This window comes from Myripristis murdjan, chromosome 3, assembly GCF_902150065.1.
Source record: "Myripristis murdjan chromosome 3, fMyrMur1.1, whole genome shotgun sequence".
NCBI lineage: Eukaryota > Metazoa > Chordata > Actinopteri > Holocentriformes > Holocentridae > Myripristis > Myripristis murdjan.
The window spans coordinates 44,047,672-44,068,362 of record NC_043982.1 but is presented as its reverse complement, the minus strand read 5'-3'; the positions used below and the strand labels follow the sequence as shown (position 1 = coordinate 44,068,362).

At 44.9% G+C, this 20,691-nt stretch overlaps 1 protein-coding gene across 1 annotated transcript in view; it reads right to left on the bottom strand.

The window, feature by feature from the left end:
* Positions 1-18,285, bottom strand: part of bnc1 (basonuclin zinc finger protein 1) — a 79,903-nt gene extending 61,618 nt beyond the window's left edge. The window contains exon 1 of the mRNA XM_030048472.1: positions 18,093-18,285. Within this exon, the coding sequence (XP_029904332.1) occupies positions 18,093-18,101 (9 nt within the window). The 5' untranslated portion in view covers positions 18,102-18,285. The remainder of the gene's footprint in view (positions 1-18,092) is intronic.
* Positions 18,286-20,691: the final 2,406 nt, after the last annotated feature.

Below are 20,691 nucleotides of genomic sequence, written 5' to 3'. Positions count from 1 at the left end.
AACAGGAAGAAAGAAAAAAAACACCATTCTTTCAAAAGCAAAAGTCCACTTTGACTATTTAAAGCAAACATAAAACTCTTCCAGTTTGTTCATTAACTCGTCAGCTCTGTGTGTTGATGCTCTCACACACAGCTGATGTGTTTTTAGGGTGCGCTGTGGATTGAACAGTTTTACGGTTTGACGCCCCTGCAGCTGATCCATCCAGACGGTTTCTGTGTGATTTGGCGACGTTTCCCCTCGCCACATTGGAACGGAGCTGCATGTGTTTGAGCACTGCAAAAAGTCAAAATCTTACCAAGATTATTTGTCTTATTTCAAGTCAAAATGTCTTATTTCTAGTGAAAATATCTCATTACACTTAAAATAAGACATGATCAGCTCAGAAATTACTTGTCTTTACACAATTTTCACTTGTTTCACTTGTTTCAAGTGAAAATTAGCTTGAAACGAGAAACAAATGTTGCCAATGGAACAAGCAAATTTTAACTTGTTCACTTGTGTCACAAGTAAAAATGTGCTTGTTCCATTGGCAACATTTGTTTCTCGTTTCAAGCTAATTTTCACTTATTTCAAGTAGATATTCACTTGAAACAGGTGAAAATTGTCTAAAGACAAGTTATTTCTGAGGTGATCATGTCTTATTTAAAGTGTAATGAGATATTTTGACTAGAATTAAGACATTTTGACGTGAAATAAGACAAATACTCTTGGTAAGATTTTGACTTTTTGCAGTGAGGGGCTCAAACCAACAATCTACATGCAAAAATCCATTACAAAAACAATGACATGGATACCTGGCATACCTGTAATCAACAGCCCTCATGGAGGGGGGGGTTAACATTGGGGAACTATTTCCCACTGGCCCAGAAAGTAGAAACAGATTCATGGAAACCTCGCCAAATCACACACACGGTATCTGGATGGACAGATTGCACTAAGAGTGAGTGGGATTTTCTTTATTTATTTATTTATTTCTTTATTTTGTTTGTATTTTTAGTGAACTGTTCCTTTTAAACTCTAGGGGCACAAAACCTCCTTCACCACAAAAGCGGGCACATTATTGTCTGTCTTTCTTGCACTGCAAAAAGTCCAAATCTTACCAAGATTATTTGTCTTATTTCAAGTAAAAAATGTCTTAGTCCTAGTCAAAATATCTCATTACACTTAAAATAAGACATGATCACCTCAGAAATAACTTGTTTTTAGACAATTTTCACTTGTTTCAAGTGAAAATTTACTTGAAAGAAGAAACAAAATTTGCCAATGAAACAAGCAAATTTTAACTTGTTCACTTGTGTCACAAGTAAAAATTTGCTTTTTTGGGGGGGGTGGGGGGGGGGACATTGGGGAACTATTTTTTTTTTTTTTTTTTTTTTTTTTTGTATTTTTAGTGAACTGTTCCTTTTAAACTCTAGGGGTACAAAATCTCCTTCACCACAAAAGTGGGCGCATTATTGTCTGTCTTTCTCGAGTGAACCGCGTCACCCACAGTGTGGAGGTGGAGGGGGGGTCGGGGGCAGTGGGGGGGTGTAATCGGGGCACAGCGGGGGTCGGTGGGTGGCTGAGGGCATGGAGGTGGAGGAGGAGGAGGAGGAGGTGGTGGTGGTGGTGGGGGGGTGATGAAATTGGAAAAGCATGTGGAGATAGATGTGACTGCGAGACGGATCCAGACACTTCCAGATGCCCGGGCGCTGAGGGGCCGAGGGGCTGCAGCAGAGCCACCCTCCCGGGGGACGTGACTCACCTGGAAGGAGGGCCAAGCGCTGCCAGATGTGGAGGAAGCCGCCTGGGTCCCTCACGCCAAGCCCGTCTAACACTGTCTCGATTGTGCTGCAGCATATGCTTCCAGTCAAGGGTGAAAAATGCAGGCACCAGCACATGCCAGAAGTCTTTCAAGCATAGCCCAGCAGTCAGCCTCCAGCCTTACACACACTCTGATCCACGGACACACACACACACACACACACACGCAGAGGGTGCAGATCCTCCCAGTCATCCCGTCAGTGCAGTGTGTAGTGCAGGCATGTCACCACACAGCAAGTCAAGGCTGGTTAAACGGGAAAGCAGCTAAAAGGGACCCGGTCCAGACACCCAACCCTGGGGAATGCAACACACACCGCTGTAACATTCACACACACGCAAACATGCACACACACACACCTTCAACCAAGCCCTGTCCTGGACACAAACAGGACAGAAAGAGGAAAAGCGCAGACAGACGGAGGACGACAGAGGAGCGAGGAGGCGAGGAAGGGGGGGGTTTACATGTGGCGTGTATCCGTGTGTTCGGACACGGAGGCGAAACTCTCAGCCAGGATCCAAACAAACACAGATGCCCCTGAACGAGCCGCCTGAGTCAGAGCGGATGACTTCATCCTCGTAGTAGCGTCCACATTTTCGCTAATGGACCCCCGGGTCCGTGCGAGGCGGCGCGGCCCCGGCTGGCTCAGACAATGGAGTGACACGCTCGGAAAAACCCCAGTCAGCCCCACTTAACCCGACGCCCACTCACAGGCACAAGACGCTGATATTGCAACACTGGAGAATCGTCACTTGGCCCGTCTGTGTACATTCATGTGTGTGTGTGTGTGTGTGTGTGTGTGTGGGAGCGAGGCTGGGAGGTGTTTGGAACACTGTGTAGGGACACGCAGCTGGTGAGTACACATCTCTTTCATACAGCAAATCTCATCCAAATCCCCCTCACCTGGAGCGACACACACGCACACACACACACACACACACACAAACACACACAGATGGCTACCTCCAGCCTGTAAAAGTCCGAGGGCCCTGTGCAGGAATGTGTGTGTTGCACAATGACCTCATTGTGCCGTGATATGGCTTGTCTGAGCCTCGCTCTGTGGCAGAGTCACACCTGTTCCACCTATGCCAAAGGGCTGACAAAGCCAGAGATACATCAATCAGCATTTAGAGCGCCGGCGTGCACACACACACACACACACGCACAAAACGAACCCACACGGAGACAAGAGACGCATGCACACACATGTACAGACACACACACGCACGCACCGGCAGTGCTGATGTGGCGCTGTGGCTGCAGCAGGGTGGCTGCTGTGTTAACCCTATGAGAGACGATAGCAAACATGATATGATGATGATGATGATGATGATGATGTGACACATGTCAAAACACTCCCTGAGCGTTTGCTTTGCTGTGACTTGTTGGCCACGTGAACGGCATTAAAAAAAAAAAAAAATGCTGCAAAAACACACTCCTCACCACAAAGTCCTTTAACAGATGGGTCAGCGAACTAAAATATGTAATTTTTCATTTAAATGTTCTTTTTTTTTGTCGTCGCCGGGTGAAGAAAACACCAGGAAACTGTGGGAATCTGAAGTCCTTTCCATGAAGATACACGGAGGCCAATCAGCTGCTTCTCCTGAGGTGAACATTTGATTTTTACTGAGGATTAAAAATGTACTTTCACCTGTAAGAGTGGAGCGGTCCAATCAGAGCACAGCTTAGTTTTTATCCGCCCCGCCCCCCTTTTGATTGACAGCCTTCAGCAACGTCAGCCAGGAAAACACAAGCGAACATGCGGCTTGCTCTTCAGGCTCTCACACAATACTGTTTCCCCACAAAGGCACCTGAAGCCCAGCAGGATTAAATATTAAATTAAATGGATTAAAACGCCTCTTTATTACAGTTTTTGACTTTTAGTGACTCAAATCTCGGTCGATAGTCCAGTCATTTTATGAAAAAACCTAGGACAAATTACAAGAGAAGCAAACTCAACTGATTTTGTATCCTCAGTTTGTCCTGAGTGAGGGAAAAAAATCCCAAGGAATCCCATTGGTGGAAAGTTTTGAAAATCACCTATTTATGACCACATATTACCAAAAAACACTGTTTTTACCACACAGGGGAAAGGGGTTCAACATTTGACTTTCAGATATCACTATAAAAATTCACAAGTTGGTTACACACACAAAGACAAGAAAAAAAGTCAATTACAAGTTCTTTGAATTATTCTGTTTACACATGCATATCACACATTATCTGATTTGATATGCATTAATAAGGAATATGAGGAATAAATGCCAGAACAGATATTTAAACAGTGAATTAAAAGGTTACTGTATATACAGTAACCTTTTAATTCAAGGTTACTATATGCATGTGTAAACAGAATAATTCAAAGAACTTGTAATTGACTTTTTTTCTTGTCTTTGTGTGTGTAATCAACTTGTGAATTTTTATAGTGATATCTGAAAGTCAAATGTTGAACCCCTTTCCCCTGTGTGTTAAAAACAGTGTTTTTTGGTAATATGTGGTCATATAGAGGTGATTTTCAAAACTTTCCACCAATGGGATTCCTTGGGACTTTTTTTCCCTCACTCAGGACAAACTGAGGACACAAAATCAGTTGAGTTTGCTTCTCTTGCAATTTGTCCTAGGTTGACCCCAATTTTGGCCTAAAATTACTGGACTAAGATGATACAGACAGTACTCAAGAATAATAGTTTATAAGAAGATCAGTGTTTTTTACTGGTTTTATCATCCCTTTAAAGGTCATAATCTGTGACATTTTCATATAAACAGATGTGCATTACACTAATTTCTGGCACTGGCTGGTGTAACACAATAATGATTCAACCGATAACCAGCTCATCAAAACGTCTACATTTGTGTTCTGGTAGCTCTTTCCTGGAAAAAAAAAAAAAAAAAAAAAAAAGGCCTATTGTGGGCTGGAGTGATGCAGGTCTCATATTTCTGGGAGAATAAACTGAAAGAGAAAGAAGAATGGAAAAGATGGAAAAGGGAATGATTGAGGAAGATGAAGGAGAAAATGATGAACAGGGGGGCGGGGGGGGGGGCAAGAAGCAGCAGTGAGATCCACCATGAGGCTGAACTGACAGAGGAAAGAGAGCGCCACTTAGACAAACTCACACTCCATCAACACCGAACCCAAGGAAAAGACAAAATGTCATAATAATGGAAATAACAGAGGAACAAGCTCTCGGCACCGCAGACGGAGAGAAAAAAAAAACAAGAGGATTTCACAGATTACCACTTTAAATGTAGGTGAAACTCAAAGCCAGAAGCATACTGGAAATCACCCACACTCTCCTACGCTGCTGCTTTTTTTTTTTTCTTTTTTTTTTTCCACTGTTACAGACTCGGGCCTGTCACAGTCACTTCCTGGAGCCACAACACTGAGTCATTAAGACTGCTGCCACGGTGTCATTCGATCCAGCGGCGCGGCGGGTCCCCAGTGCCGGAAGAGAGCTTCCAGGAAGCCTCTGATCCACTGGGTGATAAAGGCCTCGCGAGTGGGCCAAAGTGATGTTTCAGTGGGAAATGACTGTTGTTTGTCACATTATCACCATCACTCTGTGGAGAAACAATCAATATCCATCTAAGTGGAGGTCCATCTGGGAGAGCTGCTGCTGCTGCTGAGGCTGTGGCTCATGATGATGATGATGATGGTGATGATGATGATGGTGGTGGTGGTGGTGCACAGTGAAAATCGGTGCAAGCTCACTTTAATCACCCACCTTCATGCATCAAAATGTACCTCCAATAATCATGATCATTATTAGAGGTACTTTGTACTTTTTGTATATTATTGTATATTGTATACAGGTTGTTCATTGTATATAGGAATGTCATATATTCTTTCTATTTTATCTTTATCTTTATTTTATTTTATTTTATTTATTTATTTATTTATTTTTACTATTATTATTGTTATTATTATTATTTTTATTTTTATTTTTTACTTGCACAGTGCTGGAGTTGTTGCATTTACATTTCACTGCTGCTGCACCTGTACATTCATGCATGTGACGAATAAATCTTGAATCTTGAATCTTGAATCATAAATCAATAAAAATGAGTCAACAGTAAGGTGTTTTTGATGTGTAAACGTAACGCTGAGTGGCAGTTTGAACAACTTATCAGATGTTTTTGAGCTGCTCTCCGACCTCCGACCGGCCTCGTGAGGAAAACAGGCAACAGCTGCACACTGTGTGCCGCAGCATCGCAAGTGCATTAAGGATACATTAGTACTTTGGCATTAGAGCGCGACACAATTACGTTATAATACCCCAATGTGCAAAAACTACTTTCACAAAAATGCGTTTTAGCTATTATCAATCTTATAACGCAATCATGTCAGATTAGAACTGCAGTTTGGTTGATTTGGGGTTTGCTGAGGAGCGATACAGTCGCTTTTGGATTGACACTGCAGATATTTTTTTGTAAAATTCAATATCTTTAAATTTGATGGTTTGCATACCGAAAAAAAATAAAAATAAAAATCCAAGTATGAAGTGTTCAAAGATGTCTCCAAATAAGCATTCTTGTCAGAGAGGAAAAAACCTCTCAAATAATCTTCAGCCCGTGGGACAATCAGACTCTCCACTGAAAGTAAAGACTGCATCAGCTACTGACACTGATGCTGATAGGAATAATCATGTTCATATACATAATTCTGTGGAATCTAATCAAAATGGAACCAGTCACAACCATAAATGACAACCAGTGTAGGATCTCAGGTACATCCATCCTTTCATCCTTTCATCCTTTCATCCAATATCTGCCAGTCGTCCGGGACGGGGTGTCTGCCAGCTCCTCCTGGGGGATCCCAAGATGTTTCCAGGCCAGCTGGGATTTGAAGTTTCCCCAGCAGGTTCTGGGTCGGTCCCAGTCGGACTGGCCCAAAAAACCTCCACAGAAGGAATCTTCCCAGGAATCTTCCTAATCAGATGCCTGAACCATCTCAGCTGAACCATCTCAGCGCCTCTTCTCCGAGCTCCTGCTGGACGTCTGAGCTCCTCGGCCTCTCCCTAACGGTGAACCAAGCCACCCTGCGAAGGACGCTCATTTCAGACGCCTGTATCCACAGCCTCATCCTCTGGGTTACTACCCTCACCTGTGGTTCCAAACACAGGTGAGAGCTGGAATGAAGATCCGCCTGTAAACTAAGAGCTTCTCCTTCAGGCTCAGCTCCCTCCTCACCACGGCGGTGCGGGACGGCAACCTCATGACTGCGGCCGCCGTCCCGCTCCGTCAATCTGCCGCTCCGTTTTATCCTCAGCTGTGAGCACGACGCTGTCATACCTGAGCTCGTCCACTTGAAGCTGTGGCTCTGAGGGGTCAAACACCACCTTCCTACAACACACCAGGCAGCGGCCATATTGGAGCCCCTTGAGTAACAACAGGGGCCAACGACATACGTGACCATCTAAAGACTGAAAGGACACGGGGTCCTTCCTCACACCAAACGTGACTCAGGTGTCTTTTCTAGTTTCCAAGCAGCTCAGGTGTCGTTTCCCCGTGCAGCGCCCCCTTGTGGAAACAGCAAAGTGTCTCCTGTCCCTCTGAGCTCCATGGGCGTGTGGCTCTGAAAATGAGCTGACCTCAGAGCAGTGTTGCTGCTCAGCTGAAAGTGAGTGAGCAGCAAACAGCAGCGTCTGGCTATTTTGTTGCTTTCTGTTGACGCCACATCGCACCGTGAGTAAATCCAGTCAGCACCAAGTAAACCCCAAGCCGCTGCCCCACCCAGGAGTTTTTCGGGGCCGCTCAGAGTCCCTACCCCGAGGCAGGGACGTTTTTTAGCCCCTGTAAAGGTTCCTGAACTCTCTCCTTCGGGGTGGTTCCTGCGGTGGAGACACGCAACAACGTGGCCCCGGCTCCGTAAAATTACCCCAAAGTTCCTGCAGTGGAAACGGGCCTTTGATCTGCTCGGGAGCTTTCACTCCGTCTCCTTCCTTCTTACCTGGAGAATCCTCCATTAGAACAGCAGCCCACCAAGGTGGGACACACCTGGCTGTTAGAGGGGACGGGAGACGGCCTCTGATTGGTTCACTGCATGTTACGCCCAAAACACAGCCAGGATTCATGAAGAGACTCAGGACAAGCCTTTAGAGCCAGGAGCCTGGAGGGAACAGACTTTTTTCTCTGTTAAAACAGCAGCAGTGGACTTGGATCTGTGCATTTAGATCATTAAAGCAGAACCCCCGCTGTGTTTCTGACCAGGAACTGTTCATTTCAGCAGTGATAAACGTAGGCTGTGTCCGAAATCACTCCCTAACCACTATATAGTGCACTATATAGTGGTTACGCCATTTTGTAGGGGTGTCCGAATGTCTAGTGATTATTAATGTTCACTATATAGTCCACTGGATGTATCCCACAATCCACCGCGAAATGTAGTGGACATCCGATGGTCACTAACCAGGCAATATATCCCATCATGCATTGCGGAACGGTGCCGAACAACGGGCGAAGTCGTGTCCGAAACGGTCCACTATTGAGTCACTATATAGTCCACTACATTGAATTCCCTATATAGGGAGGAGGGAGGAGATTTCGGACACAGCCCTAGTTATGTAGCTTGTTAGCTACAAGCTAACTATCTTGCGTAAAGGCATTTGATCTGTGTGCTAGCTAAGGCTAAGGTTAGCATGGTAGATTTCTGTTAATAGCCTCAAAATCAGTTAATTAGCTGTTATCCTGCCGGCTAGTTAGCTAGCTAAAGCGATACAAGATAGATAGATGGTTTATTCATCCCGAAGGAAATTCACAAAGGCACCGGTGTGTTCGGTCTGTTAACTGAGCAAACAGCTCACGGTGTTTCAGACTAGAAACGAGGGCCAAAGGACGAAGATTAAAAACAAAAGCCGTTGCTGTGCCGCAGTAACCTACAACAACACATCTACCCCGTGGGGCCATTTGCTTATCATCCTTAACTCCTGGCGTGGTTTAGACACCATTTGCACACAGCTAACCCTCCGTTTGACCTGCACCATGCACCGCACATGGTTGCTAGGCAATCGAGAAAGCAAAAGGCTTCTGCGTGTCAATTCTGCAATAAATGGGTAATTTTAAAAAACTGCATCATACCATAATGCTGAAGATGGATGACCTGACTGATTTGTAATGAGCAGGCCAATGGCGGCCCCTAATTACAACGCATGTCCAATATAGTGTTGCCAAACAAGCGGACGTATAGAGGCTGTTCTCCAGCGAGCCGGCGCAGAGCGTGCTGAGTGATGAAACGGTGATCTGGGTGGGTACGGGAGCACGGTGGGTTCGCCGCGGAGCTGTGGAGGCTGCAGCTGAGAGCTCAGAGCTGTGGGATTGTGGGATTGTGTCAGGCTGAAAGGGGATCCAGCACAGGGCAGAGAAACACAGCAGCTCCCCCTCACTGCTGGAGCACACCGCTGACACGCTGCCAAGTTCTCAGGGCTCCACACACACACACACACACACACACACACACACACACAGAGTCAAACACACACTCACACAGTCAAACAGTCACATGCACAAGTACAAATGCACGCACATGCAGGAACGCACTCACCAAAGTACATACTCCAACATATGCCCGTGCACACACACACACACACACAGCCACAAAGTCACATTCACACAAGCGCAAATGTACACACAGTGCATGCAAACACACACATGTAAGCAGAACAAACATACAAGTGCACGAGCATACACTCATGGTGGATGAAACATACAAAAGTACACACACATACATATCACACTGTAGAGAAGTGCATACAGCACACACAGGCATGCAAACACACACTGACACACACACACACACACACACACACACACACACCCACACACAAGATGACACATGCATCCAAAAGTGCACACAGAAGCACACACACTCACACTTCAAACTAAGCTTTGCTGAGTTACAAAAAGCACACATAATATCCTCTAACGTGTTCCTCGGTGACATACCTCTTTTTTTTTTTTTTTTTTTTCTCCTCCAAGTGCTGAGAGATCGAAAGACAGGCAGGGAGGATCGGGGAGGGAAAGAAAGCACGGGTAGTTTTAACGGCAAAATGGATTTCTTTTGTCTCTGATTCATCTTGTCCCTGCAGCCAAGAGGCTTACTAACACTCCCTCCAAGATATATGTACCAGCCGAGCCGAGTCTAACTTTGCAAAAAATAGACGAGTTTACATGGAGGCAACTGTGAGGAGTGCACGCGGTCAATGACCTCATTTGAAATGTGCATTTGTAACTAGGATGATTTCCTGAGTCTAACATCACCGAACACAGAAATCCTCAAACCTGCTCATGTAAACAGACTAAAATTAGTTAGTTAGTTAGTTAGATACTTTATTCATCCCGAAGGAAATTCACAGTTTCCAGCAGTATCCACAGAGTACAAGATTAAGTAAATCAAAAATAAAGAATAAAAGATGACCCTCGAAATCTAAGGATCTAAGTACCAATGTGCAAAAAAAACAATGTACAAAAAAACCAATAAAACCAGTGTGCATCAATGTATTTACAGTATAAACAGATGATAAATAAATAGCAGCAGCAATATATACTCTATAAACGAGGATAAATTCTGATGATGAACATGAGATTATAATCCAGTAATGTGATAAATTATCAGACGTATAGGCTGCCTAACAATCAGCTTAGAGGGGAAGCTGCTGCTAAATCCTCTCCTGATGTTACTTTATTTGGGGGACATGGTTTACAGATATGGTCTAGTTTTTGCTTGATATGTACAAGATCAAATAGAGATTTTTTTTTTTTTTTTTTTTGCCTTTCCCACATTGCAAAAAAAAAAAAAAAAATCCCCATCTTTAACAAGTCACTTCGGCTCATCTTCAGGCTCCCGGGTCCCACGTAATCCCGCTTGTTTCCAATCCAGTTTCAGGGATCACTGCAGGATTTTTGTGCTGAAACGCGGCAGAACGAGGCAGATCGGCCACCAGGATCAAGAAAACGGAGCTTGATTCAAGACAATTGTGGAAAATTCAATTGATCAGCGCTGGAAAACAAGTGGGATTATCAGCAGATTACCACCAGCAGATTTTTTTTTTACCTCCAAAAAAAAAAAAAAAAAAAAAAAAAAAAAAGGATTTTAGCACTGAAGATGAGACTGAATGATGTGACGTTGGTGATTTTTTTTTTTTTTTTTTTTTTTTTTTTTTTTTTTTTTTTGCCAGTGGAACCAGAGGTGGTAAAGATAGATTTCAAAAACTGTGTGTGTGTGTGTGTGTGTGTGTGTGTGTGTGTGAGTGTGCAGGGAGGGGTGCAGGCGGGGCACGGTGGGACGTCCGTGCTGGGACGGGTTGGAGCGTGACCTGTTGGGACCCATCAGCCGGCCCAGTCACTCCAGTCTGGGTGATGAGTTCCAGACTGGCTTTGCTCCTCGTCCACCCCCCCTCCCCCAACACACACACACACACACACACACACACACACACACACAACCCAAACCCTTCATCCCTCCTTCTTCTCCCTTGTGTCCCATCGCCACACATCATCAATACCCCTCAACTCCTCTGTCACCCCCCAACCCCACCTCCAACACACACACACACACACACACACACACACACACACACACACACACACACACCCCTCCCCCCTTCCCACCCCTCCAGCACCCCTCTGGAACCCCTCACTTCAAAAGGCTGCCAGCTTAACGTGTCATTGATTAGAGCAGGAGGGGCCTACAGCCTGGGGGGGGCTTTTCTCCAGCTATCTATCTATCACGACTGGGGAATCTCACACACACACACACACACACATGCACACACACTATCACACAATCAAAACGCACACACACACACACACCTTAGACTAGCAAACAATCACACACACACACACACTGCAACTGTTCACTGTGCCGTAGGCCGATTAGTAGATTTGATTTGGTTGATACCAAAAACCAAAACGCGGATTAATTGCACAAAATAAAAAGATAAATAAAAAATAAATAAATAAATAAAAACGGAAAATAGTCTCTCGTACGCTTCGTCGATCATCGAACGTTTTCTTCTTCTTCTTCTTCTCCTCCTCCTCTGTCTGCGGTGTGTGTGGGTGTTACTGGTGGGTGTGGCGGGAGAAGGTGCAGAGGGTGAGCACAGCACCGTGGGGTGGTCCACTGAACAGGCGCACACACACACACACACACACACACACACACACACACACAATCCCAGGGCTGGACATGTGGCCGGCCACCCAGCACTCCCTCTTTTCTTTTAAAAAAAAAAACACATCTGGAAGCTGCATTAGCGCGGCCGAGGAGACAGATCCCCCCCCGCTCGTCGGCAGAAGCCTCACCTCCACGCCTCGTCTAGACCGCGGCACCTCGCCGATGGAGGATAATTGGCCAAATGAGATGTTTGCACTCCGGCAACGGTGTATGTCAACAACCTATTTAACAGCGATTATGCCTTGAGCAATGATGTTTCAGCGGAGGTTTTCCCTCGGCTGCCCTCCTTCCTGCCCTGCTCGGCTCTGCGTGCACACAGTAAACACACACACACACACACACACACACACTGTTCTCTATGAATCTGGATCAATCTCAGTGTTTCTGAGTCACTCCGCAGCAGAAATGCGGCGTAATAACAACAGAGCACCTGCAGCAGCAGCTCGGCAGGCGGGCGGGCGGTGGTCGTCATTCCTACCAGGAAGCGGCTCTCGAGTCAGGTGGGGCTTTGTGCAAAGTGTGTATCAGTGTGCTCGGGGGGCCGCGTAACTTCTACTTAAACACACCCACACACTGTCTGTTTATGCACGCTCAGCGATCTGACACCGCCCGCCGTCAGACTCGGATCGATGGAGTGTTTTTGTGCGGTCGTATTCAAATGCGGGTTGCTCATCCGATGGCGGCGCTGACCCGCTCGGCTGTGAAGGAAGTGCTTGAAAACGAGTCAAGATCCTCTCCTGCACACCCTCTGATCCTGTTGCCATTTAAAGTGCGATGACGGCCTCAGTTTTCGATGTTCTCCGCTCCTTTTTCTTTTTTTTTTTTTTGAAGCGATGCAGTTTGGAGGCTGGTGAACACACACACTACAGCTCCTCTAGCCGTGCTCTCCAAATGTAGATAAAACAAAATACCAAGGAGAGACGGCTCATCAGCGCAATCCACAAGAGATGGGTTTTTTGTTTGTTTGTTTGTTTGTTTGTTTGTTTGTTTGTTTGTTTTGAGATCTCCAAAAATTGGCCCAACATGGACAGATATTTCCGTATTTTTTTTTAAAAAGCACGGATTTATGCATTTTTAAAAAGATTTTTTGGCACCTCTGCTTTTTATATGATAGCAACAGTAGAGAGAGAGGGAGAGAGAGAACAGGGAAGGCAGGGGAGAGAGAGAGAGACGCAGCCTTGATATGTGGTACACGCTCTACCAGGTGAGCCACCGGGGCGCCCCAGAAAAAAGTCTTAGTGTGTAGTTACTCCTCTAAAAATAACACCAAGGTTGTGGCTGCATCCGTGATACTGTTTCTAAGTGCGGCACATGATTACAGAAAAACAGCTACACTGCAAAAAGTCAAAATCTTACCAAGATTATTTGTCTTATTTCAAGTCAAAATGTCTTATTTCTAGTTAAAATATCTCATTGCACTTAAAATAAGACATGATCACCTCAGAAGTAACTTGTCTTTAGACAATTTTCACTTGTTACAAGTGAAAATTCACTTGAAACAAGTGAAAATTTGCTTGTTTCATTGGCAAAATTTGCCAGTGGAAAAAGTGAAAATTCACTTGAAATAAGTGAAAATGAGCTAGAAACAAAAAACAAATTTTGCCAATGAAACAAGCAAATTTTCACTTGAAACAAGAGACAATTGTCTAAAAACAAGTTACTTCTGAGGTGATCATGTCTTATTTTAAGTGTAATGAGATATTTTGACTAGAAATAAGACAAATAATCTTGGTAAGATTTTGACTTTTTGCAGTGCAAGGAGAGCTTTACACCATGAACATGATCAGTCTGCGGCAATTTCCTTCAAAAATAAAATTATTCAGTGATTTCAAAATTTCAAAAAAGCTCAGATGTCCATCGCTCGAGCCAAGCCAACTCTTTGAATGATTAGCGAGTGGGAAAAAAAAACAAAAGTAAAAGTTTCAGCTTCTGGTTGCTCTTCCCGAAAAGTTCGCGGAAGCTCTGGTTTGCATTCTCGACGCAGCTTATTTGCCGAGGAACTTGAGCCGCGCTCCCTAATCAACAGACGACTGCATGGATGGAGCATGTCTCCGGGCTAAGCCATCAGAGATGCTCATCTCTCCCTTCAGTGAAAGCGCTCCAGGTCAGTGAAACCAGAGGGGAGAGGGAGAGTCAAGCTGACCAGACCCTGAACAACTTTCATCTTTGATTACCCGGCTTCTCTCTCTGGAGTGCACACTCCTCCACCCCGGCATACTGATCAGGCCGATTCAGCCCTCCATGATCACTCCGGCTCACCGACTGGCTGGCTGAGCGCCGCCCCCCCCTCCCCGCCTCCCCGCCTCCCGCCTCCCGCCTCCCACCTCCACTCTCCATCCCGCAGCCCTTCTCCTCCAGCACCTAGGGTTATCGTCAGAAGTCTAGCCCCTCCAAAGTCTCAGTAGAAATCAGCGGGGCTGGATCGGTGAGAAGGCCCGGGCCAGAGGAGGCCTGGGAGAGGAGGCGAGGTGCTCTGGCTCTTAAGAGACTCCCCTCCCGGCTTTTTGAAGGGGGAGGGCGAACGGAAGGAAAATCAATAGGCAAGGAGCAGGAGGCCTGTGATGGCATGGCTAATCGGGTTTCTGCATTAATGTTTCAGACGCTGGGAGAACTCGCTGCCTGGGCTCGTTGTACTGAGGGCCTCAGTGCAGCCTTGCACAATAAGCTGCAAACACACACACACACACACACACACACACACACACACACAGGCAGTGCTGTAGGTGTGCTGTAGGCAGGGTGGGGGTGGGGGGTGAGGAGAGCGAGGGGTGGGGTTGGGAGGGGTGGTGGTGGTGGTGGTGGTGGTGAGGGGGGGTGTCCACCAAAAAAAAACAAATTCACACAAATCCCACTCACGCACACAAACAAAAAAAAGAGGATGTATCAATAAGCAACAGCACTTTCACCGGCATGTTTCCACGTTTCCCCGTGCAAACATTTATTTGACCGACCGCACACACTCCCAAAACCAGGAAGAATATTCAAACTTGTCTGTCACACAACCACAGAAATCCAGAGAAGAGCGCTGGAATATATATATATATATATATATATATATCAATATTCGGGGTTCGATAAAGTGCTGCACGGTTTGGTTGGTGTTGCAGTTTTTGAGGCGTGATTTTGTTTTCTGTTCGGTTTGTTTTGTACATCAGGAGGAAAAAAACAACAACGCTGCACTTTCTTATGTTCTCTGTATTTTCTCTTACATCCAAAAATGAGCTTTTTTCATTCAGAGATTTAGGAGAACGACTTAAAACAAACAGAAAAATACTTCCAGAGTCTTCATGAATTCACCAGCTCAGTGTGTGTTAGATGATGCAGTGGATGTGTGTGTGTGTGTGTGTGACACTGCACTTTGCAGGGTGTGTTGTGGGTTAAACGGTTCATTTCTTACAGCTCGCGATACACTAATCAATACATATCATTATCCTGATATGATACTTGATATTGTCTGGGATGGGATGGTGTGATACTGTAATATGACTCAAGTGTTGTCTTTCCCTGGGTTTAAAAGCTGCATTACAGTAAAGGGATGCAGTTTTTTTTTTTTTTTTTTTTAGCTGTTGTTATTTACCTGCTTGGTCATCACATCCACACTATTAATGACTGTTTATCAAAAATCTTGCGTGCACATCTTATTAAAGCAGCTACAGTCATGCCTGCAATATTGTCACAATATCATTACCGAGGCATGTGGTCAAAGATACGTTGCAAAATTAGATTCTGTTCATTTCCAAGGCCTGCCTTACCTGACACGCCGCAGGAAAACACAGCTCTCTGACACGGCGAAACAATTCAGAGTCGTGACAAAAGCTCTCGCAAAAAAGTCTGGCTTTGGTCATACATGATGTATGCAACATTTAACTCAAAGAGCAGAACAGGAGCTGATAAGACAAGAGGTCTGGACTCGGGGACAATTACCTGAACCAGCCGGAGAGAGGGAGAGGAGGGAGGGAGAGGAGGGAGGGAGGGGGAAAAAGAAAAGAAAAGAACAGAAATTGCCCTGAAAAATGCAAGCTGTAGGTCACTGTGGAGATAAGCCCTAAGAAATGGAGATTGTGTGTGTGTGTGTGTGTGTTTCTGTGTATGTGCATGTGTGTGTGAGCGGGGAGAGAGGCAGCAGGCATAGCTGTGTCAGAGCAGCGATCCTCCCAGACACTGAATCATAATCTCTAAACTCTTTCGGTATTTGGTGTTTATGCCACAGTTTCCACATTGCTTTCCTCTGACATGAGCCGTGCATAAATCAGGGTGCGACAGACAGGCAGCTCCCTTGTAGAGGCTGGTACGGGAAGGGGAGCTGCCACGGGCTGCACCCTAGGGCCCCCGCGCCCCTCCCAACCCTCCCCGCCACACCACCAGATGTGCTCTGCTATCTGCTGTACACACCACCATACACACACACACACACACATAAAACACACCTTCATCCCACCACTCACACTGACACCGCTAATGCCTCCAACCATGCTGAAATATTCACTCCCTGCTCTCCTCCGCTCTGGCTGTGCTGGTCTGCAGCTTTTACTGCAGCAATAACAGTGGCAGTTTAAGGCCTGTAAAAGTGAAGTACCTCCACTGCTGCCTTCAAGTGCTCCTCCAGAGCTCCGACATCCAACTTCAAAATACTACAAAGCACGGATGCATGGGCACATTCCCCTAACGTCCAAATCTGATTTTTAAAGGGACAGCAAAGAAAGATAATGCATTAAAGTATGTCAGTCATGTGAGGACGCTTTCTTAGAAAATTAATGCAAATTAACGCAATCACCTACTTTGAACCTCCGATGACCCTTAATTAAACCCACACACACACCACACCGAGCTGCTGAGTCCAGAACACACACCAAACTAATGACAAGACAGCCTGCACAACAGTGAAAAGGCAAGCAAGCGACTAATTTCATCAATTATATGTGATCAGTTAAGATTAATCCACGATTATCTTGTGATCAATGGAATTAATTAATCGCTTCACAGCCCCGATATGTATATATAGCTATATATAGATAGATAGATTTAAACATATACACATACACACATTTATATTGTGATTTTAATTATGATATTATAATTTAGGCTATTTAACACTTGGTTAGATTGTTCATGTGTGCACATATAATTATTTTCAGCACAAGTTAGCTACAGCTGTTTGTTTACTTAGGTGCAGTCATTTAGTCCTTTAATTGGTTCTCTTTTAGCCCTTTAGTTACTAGTTAATCCTTTACCACTAATTCTTCTCTCAGCTACAAACTTAGTCTTCTTATTTTTTTATTTTTTTATTATTTTTTTTTTTTTTAGTTAGCTGCTTTATTAACCCACTTAGCCTGTAGTTAGTCTTCTATTTGTGCCCAACTGCTGTTTGGGATTTTCCGACAGCACTTGAAGGCAGCTTGAGCATTCAATTAAGTGTTATTAGATCTATTTTCAGCAAATGGCTGGAAGTGAAATTACAATCATCTGTGCTCACGGCCCTGTCTTATAGAAGGCACTTTAAATACATAAATTAAAAAAAAAAAAAAATGAATAAATAAATAAAAAGTTACAACACATTAAAATCAGCCGGTTTCGTTTTCAGTCCATTATAGCATCAGTTAAAAACATGGTTATTTCTCATGTTAGTATATAGGCGACACTTTGCGCAGGTCTTAGCAGCTCGACAGACAAAATCACTGCATTATCCGCGTTCCACACGTCGGGCTGCGCCGTGGAGCTGCCCTGACCGGGGGCCAGCAGGCACCGCCCGGCCTGGCTCTGCTCTGAGCCGCGCTTCTGCATGCAAGAACCACTGACCAGCCTCCATTAAAAAGTAATGCGGCCTTGCATGTAGGGGCTTAAAGGAAGACTAAAACTCCATAGAATAAGACTAAAGGGCCTTTTCTGAATCAGCAGAAGACGCACTTCAGTTCGGCATACATACAATACACCAAGTCGCAATGATTTCAATTTAATTTGCCAGATTTTTGCTCGCAGATTTTATGTGCTGCTTGGTGGATTAGTCTACCGATTCAGAAAAGGTGCAAATTTTTATTTTTATTTTTTATTATCATTGCGGACAGGACTTGATAGATTGCATTAATTGTGAACAGAGTTTGGTGGGGCTTGTTTTGTCCTACTCACCGGTGACATGTCTCAGGGAACCTGGTCGATGCCGGTGTGAGGAGGGATGCAGCACCCCGAGCAGCGGAGGGCACTTTGGTCACAACACAACCCAGAAGTGTGGTTTGTAAAAACGGGACAGAAAGGTGGCGATGCCCTGCGGCGGAGAGGTGTTGCCCTCAGCACCTGCAGCTCGTCACCTGCTCAGGTGAGGGCCAAGGTGACAGCGCAGGCTCCGCCCACACCACGCCACTCAAGTGACACTTGGCCGCGTGCTGCGTTCAAATGCTGAGGACAAGAGAAAGCTTCTGGGATTCCATACTGATATATCCAACTTCAGATGGCGTATTTAGTGCCACTGCAGAGAAATGGCAGTCACTTTTACTGACAGGACATTTTAAATGAGACACGTTTTACTTTTACTGCAGTAGATTTTTACTGCACAGCTCCTCAGCAGAGGAACAGTACTACTGGAGCAGCAGGTTGTGGTACTATTTACTCCTCTGGGTCTTTCTGTCGGTGATTCCCACGTCATTTGAATGCAGCGTGGGCTCTGTGGGAAGTGATCCTACTTTAGATGCTAGAAGGGCGCTGAGCAAAACGTCCATGTGGGCCTCTATAGAAATATAATAACACTGATAAAGTGCCTCTGTTTGCTGCTGAACAAAATGTCTCCTCTCTGAAGCTGGTGGGAATTCAGCGTCTTGCTCAAGGACACTTCAGCAGAGCAAACTCTGGATGACACTCGTACTTTGTTCGGTTGAATGTAATATAACCAACAGCAGGCGACTCTGCCAAAAAATACACCACAAAGTAAGGCAACATGGTGCTCACCAAAGGTTCTGACAGGAATATAGGAATATTATCAGATTATTATTTTTTTGGTTCTCATTCAGGATGCCTTTACTCTTGCTTTTTCTTACTCTGTTTAACAGCAAAAAAATTCAAAATTTAGAAAAGTGAATGGTTTCATTAGAAAAAAATTCAACATGTCATGTAGTTTAGCTCAGTTGACACTATTGTCAGAAATAAACAAGATAATTCAATTAGATTTATCTGATGTTTTGACTGATTCATAATGATCTATGATGTCCATGGCTTGTGATTTTGGCTGATGTATATTTTTGATATTTTATGACTCTGTAATTTATTGCCTATTTTTACTGTAACTTGTTTTACGTTGTGGTTCCTGTTATCTTGTAGTGCTGCCTGTCTTGGCCAGGTCGCTCTTGTAAAACAGATTAAAAAAAGAAATGAAAAGTTAAATAAAGGTGAAATACACATAAATCGAAATAAGGATATAGGCACTGCAGACTGACATAGCAACATATTTTATGAGAAGTGTGGCGGAAAGTCACATCCATCATCCTCTTCAGTAAAAAATGACCCCAGGGAAGTGGCTTATGGGAAATGTGGTCCCAATTAGCGAGCCACTGGCACATTAGGCATGTCTCAGGCTTGCGGCCTTGGTGGCATGGTGACGGTACATCTTATCAATAAAGCCCAGTGGGGCCTAAAGTGACCCAAAGCTGCAGAGAAAATTCCCTCACAGGCACCTCTGCAGACAGTCAGGCCACCAATCTGCTTCAATCTGGTCTCATTCACAGCTTAAAGTAATTATAGCCGCATTTCACAATTAATCTGGAAAAGACAAACTGATGTTCTTTAACCAGTTTCAGTCCTCTGATAATAATGATGAGCATATAACAATAGTAATTTACACCTGAAAAATCTTTTTTTTTTTTTTTTTTTTTGTCTGGAGGTGTGTTCGCGCTGCGCCGCGGCTCGGCTGGAGCCTCGGGGAACGCTCACGTCAGCGTGCAGTAATTAGAGCTGTTTGTTGTTTCTCCGAGACACGGCACTTCACAGCTCCAACAAAAGCATACAGTGCCTGAGTGCATGTGTTAATAGCCTGCACACGTGTGTTCACGCTCGCACACAGAAACACACAGGCACAACACACACTCTCTCTCTCTCTCTCTCTCTCTCTCTCTCTCTGTGTCTCACACACACATACACGTACACACACACATGCACCTGCACTCAAAGCGCCCTATTTCTGAGGTGCTCTTAGATCTTGCGGCAGTGCCATTCTTCAGTGACAGTATTGATTGTTCAGCCGGAGACACTCATTTCTCCTCTGTAGTTTCTGCTTGGACTCCCAGAGCAGCGATTCGGGGAGCTCCAGTCCCCGGCTCCTCCGACGCCGTCCTTTGTACCTGCGGCGGCTGGTTGCTTATTGCTTTTCTCCGGGGCCGTGCCCTGGACCGAGGTGGACTTGAGATTGAAATGCCTCGGTTATGTTACTTGAATGTATGTTTGGTAGACAGCTTGAAGAAGAAGGGAAAAAAAAAAAAAAAAAAACACAGACGGAAACTCACAGTCAGACAGAAAGAAATGTCCTTGCACCCCTGAAGCACACTTTCGGTAAGGAATGAAGAGCACTGAGGGGGGATGGATATTACTAAGCTGGACAAAGAACTTCATCCCCCGTTTCCATGCCGATATCGTCCCTGCATGCAAACCTACATTTATGTAGCGGTAAATAAACAAGAGAATGTAATGTTTTGGCACGTCCGATGAACACAGAAACATAAGCATGAGAGTGAAATGCTCTTAC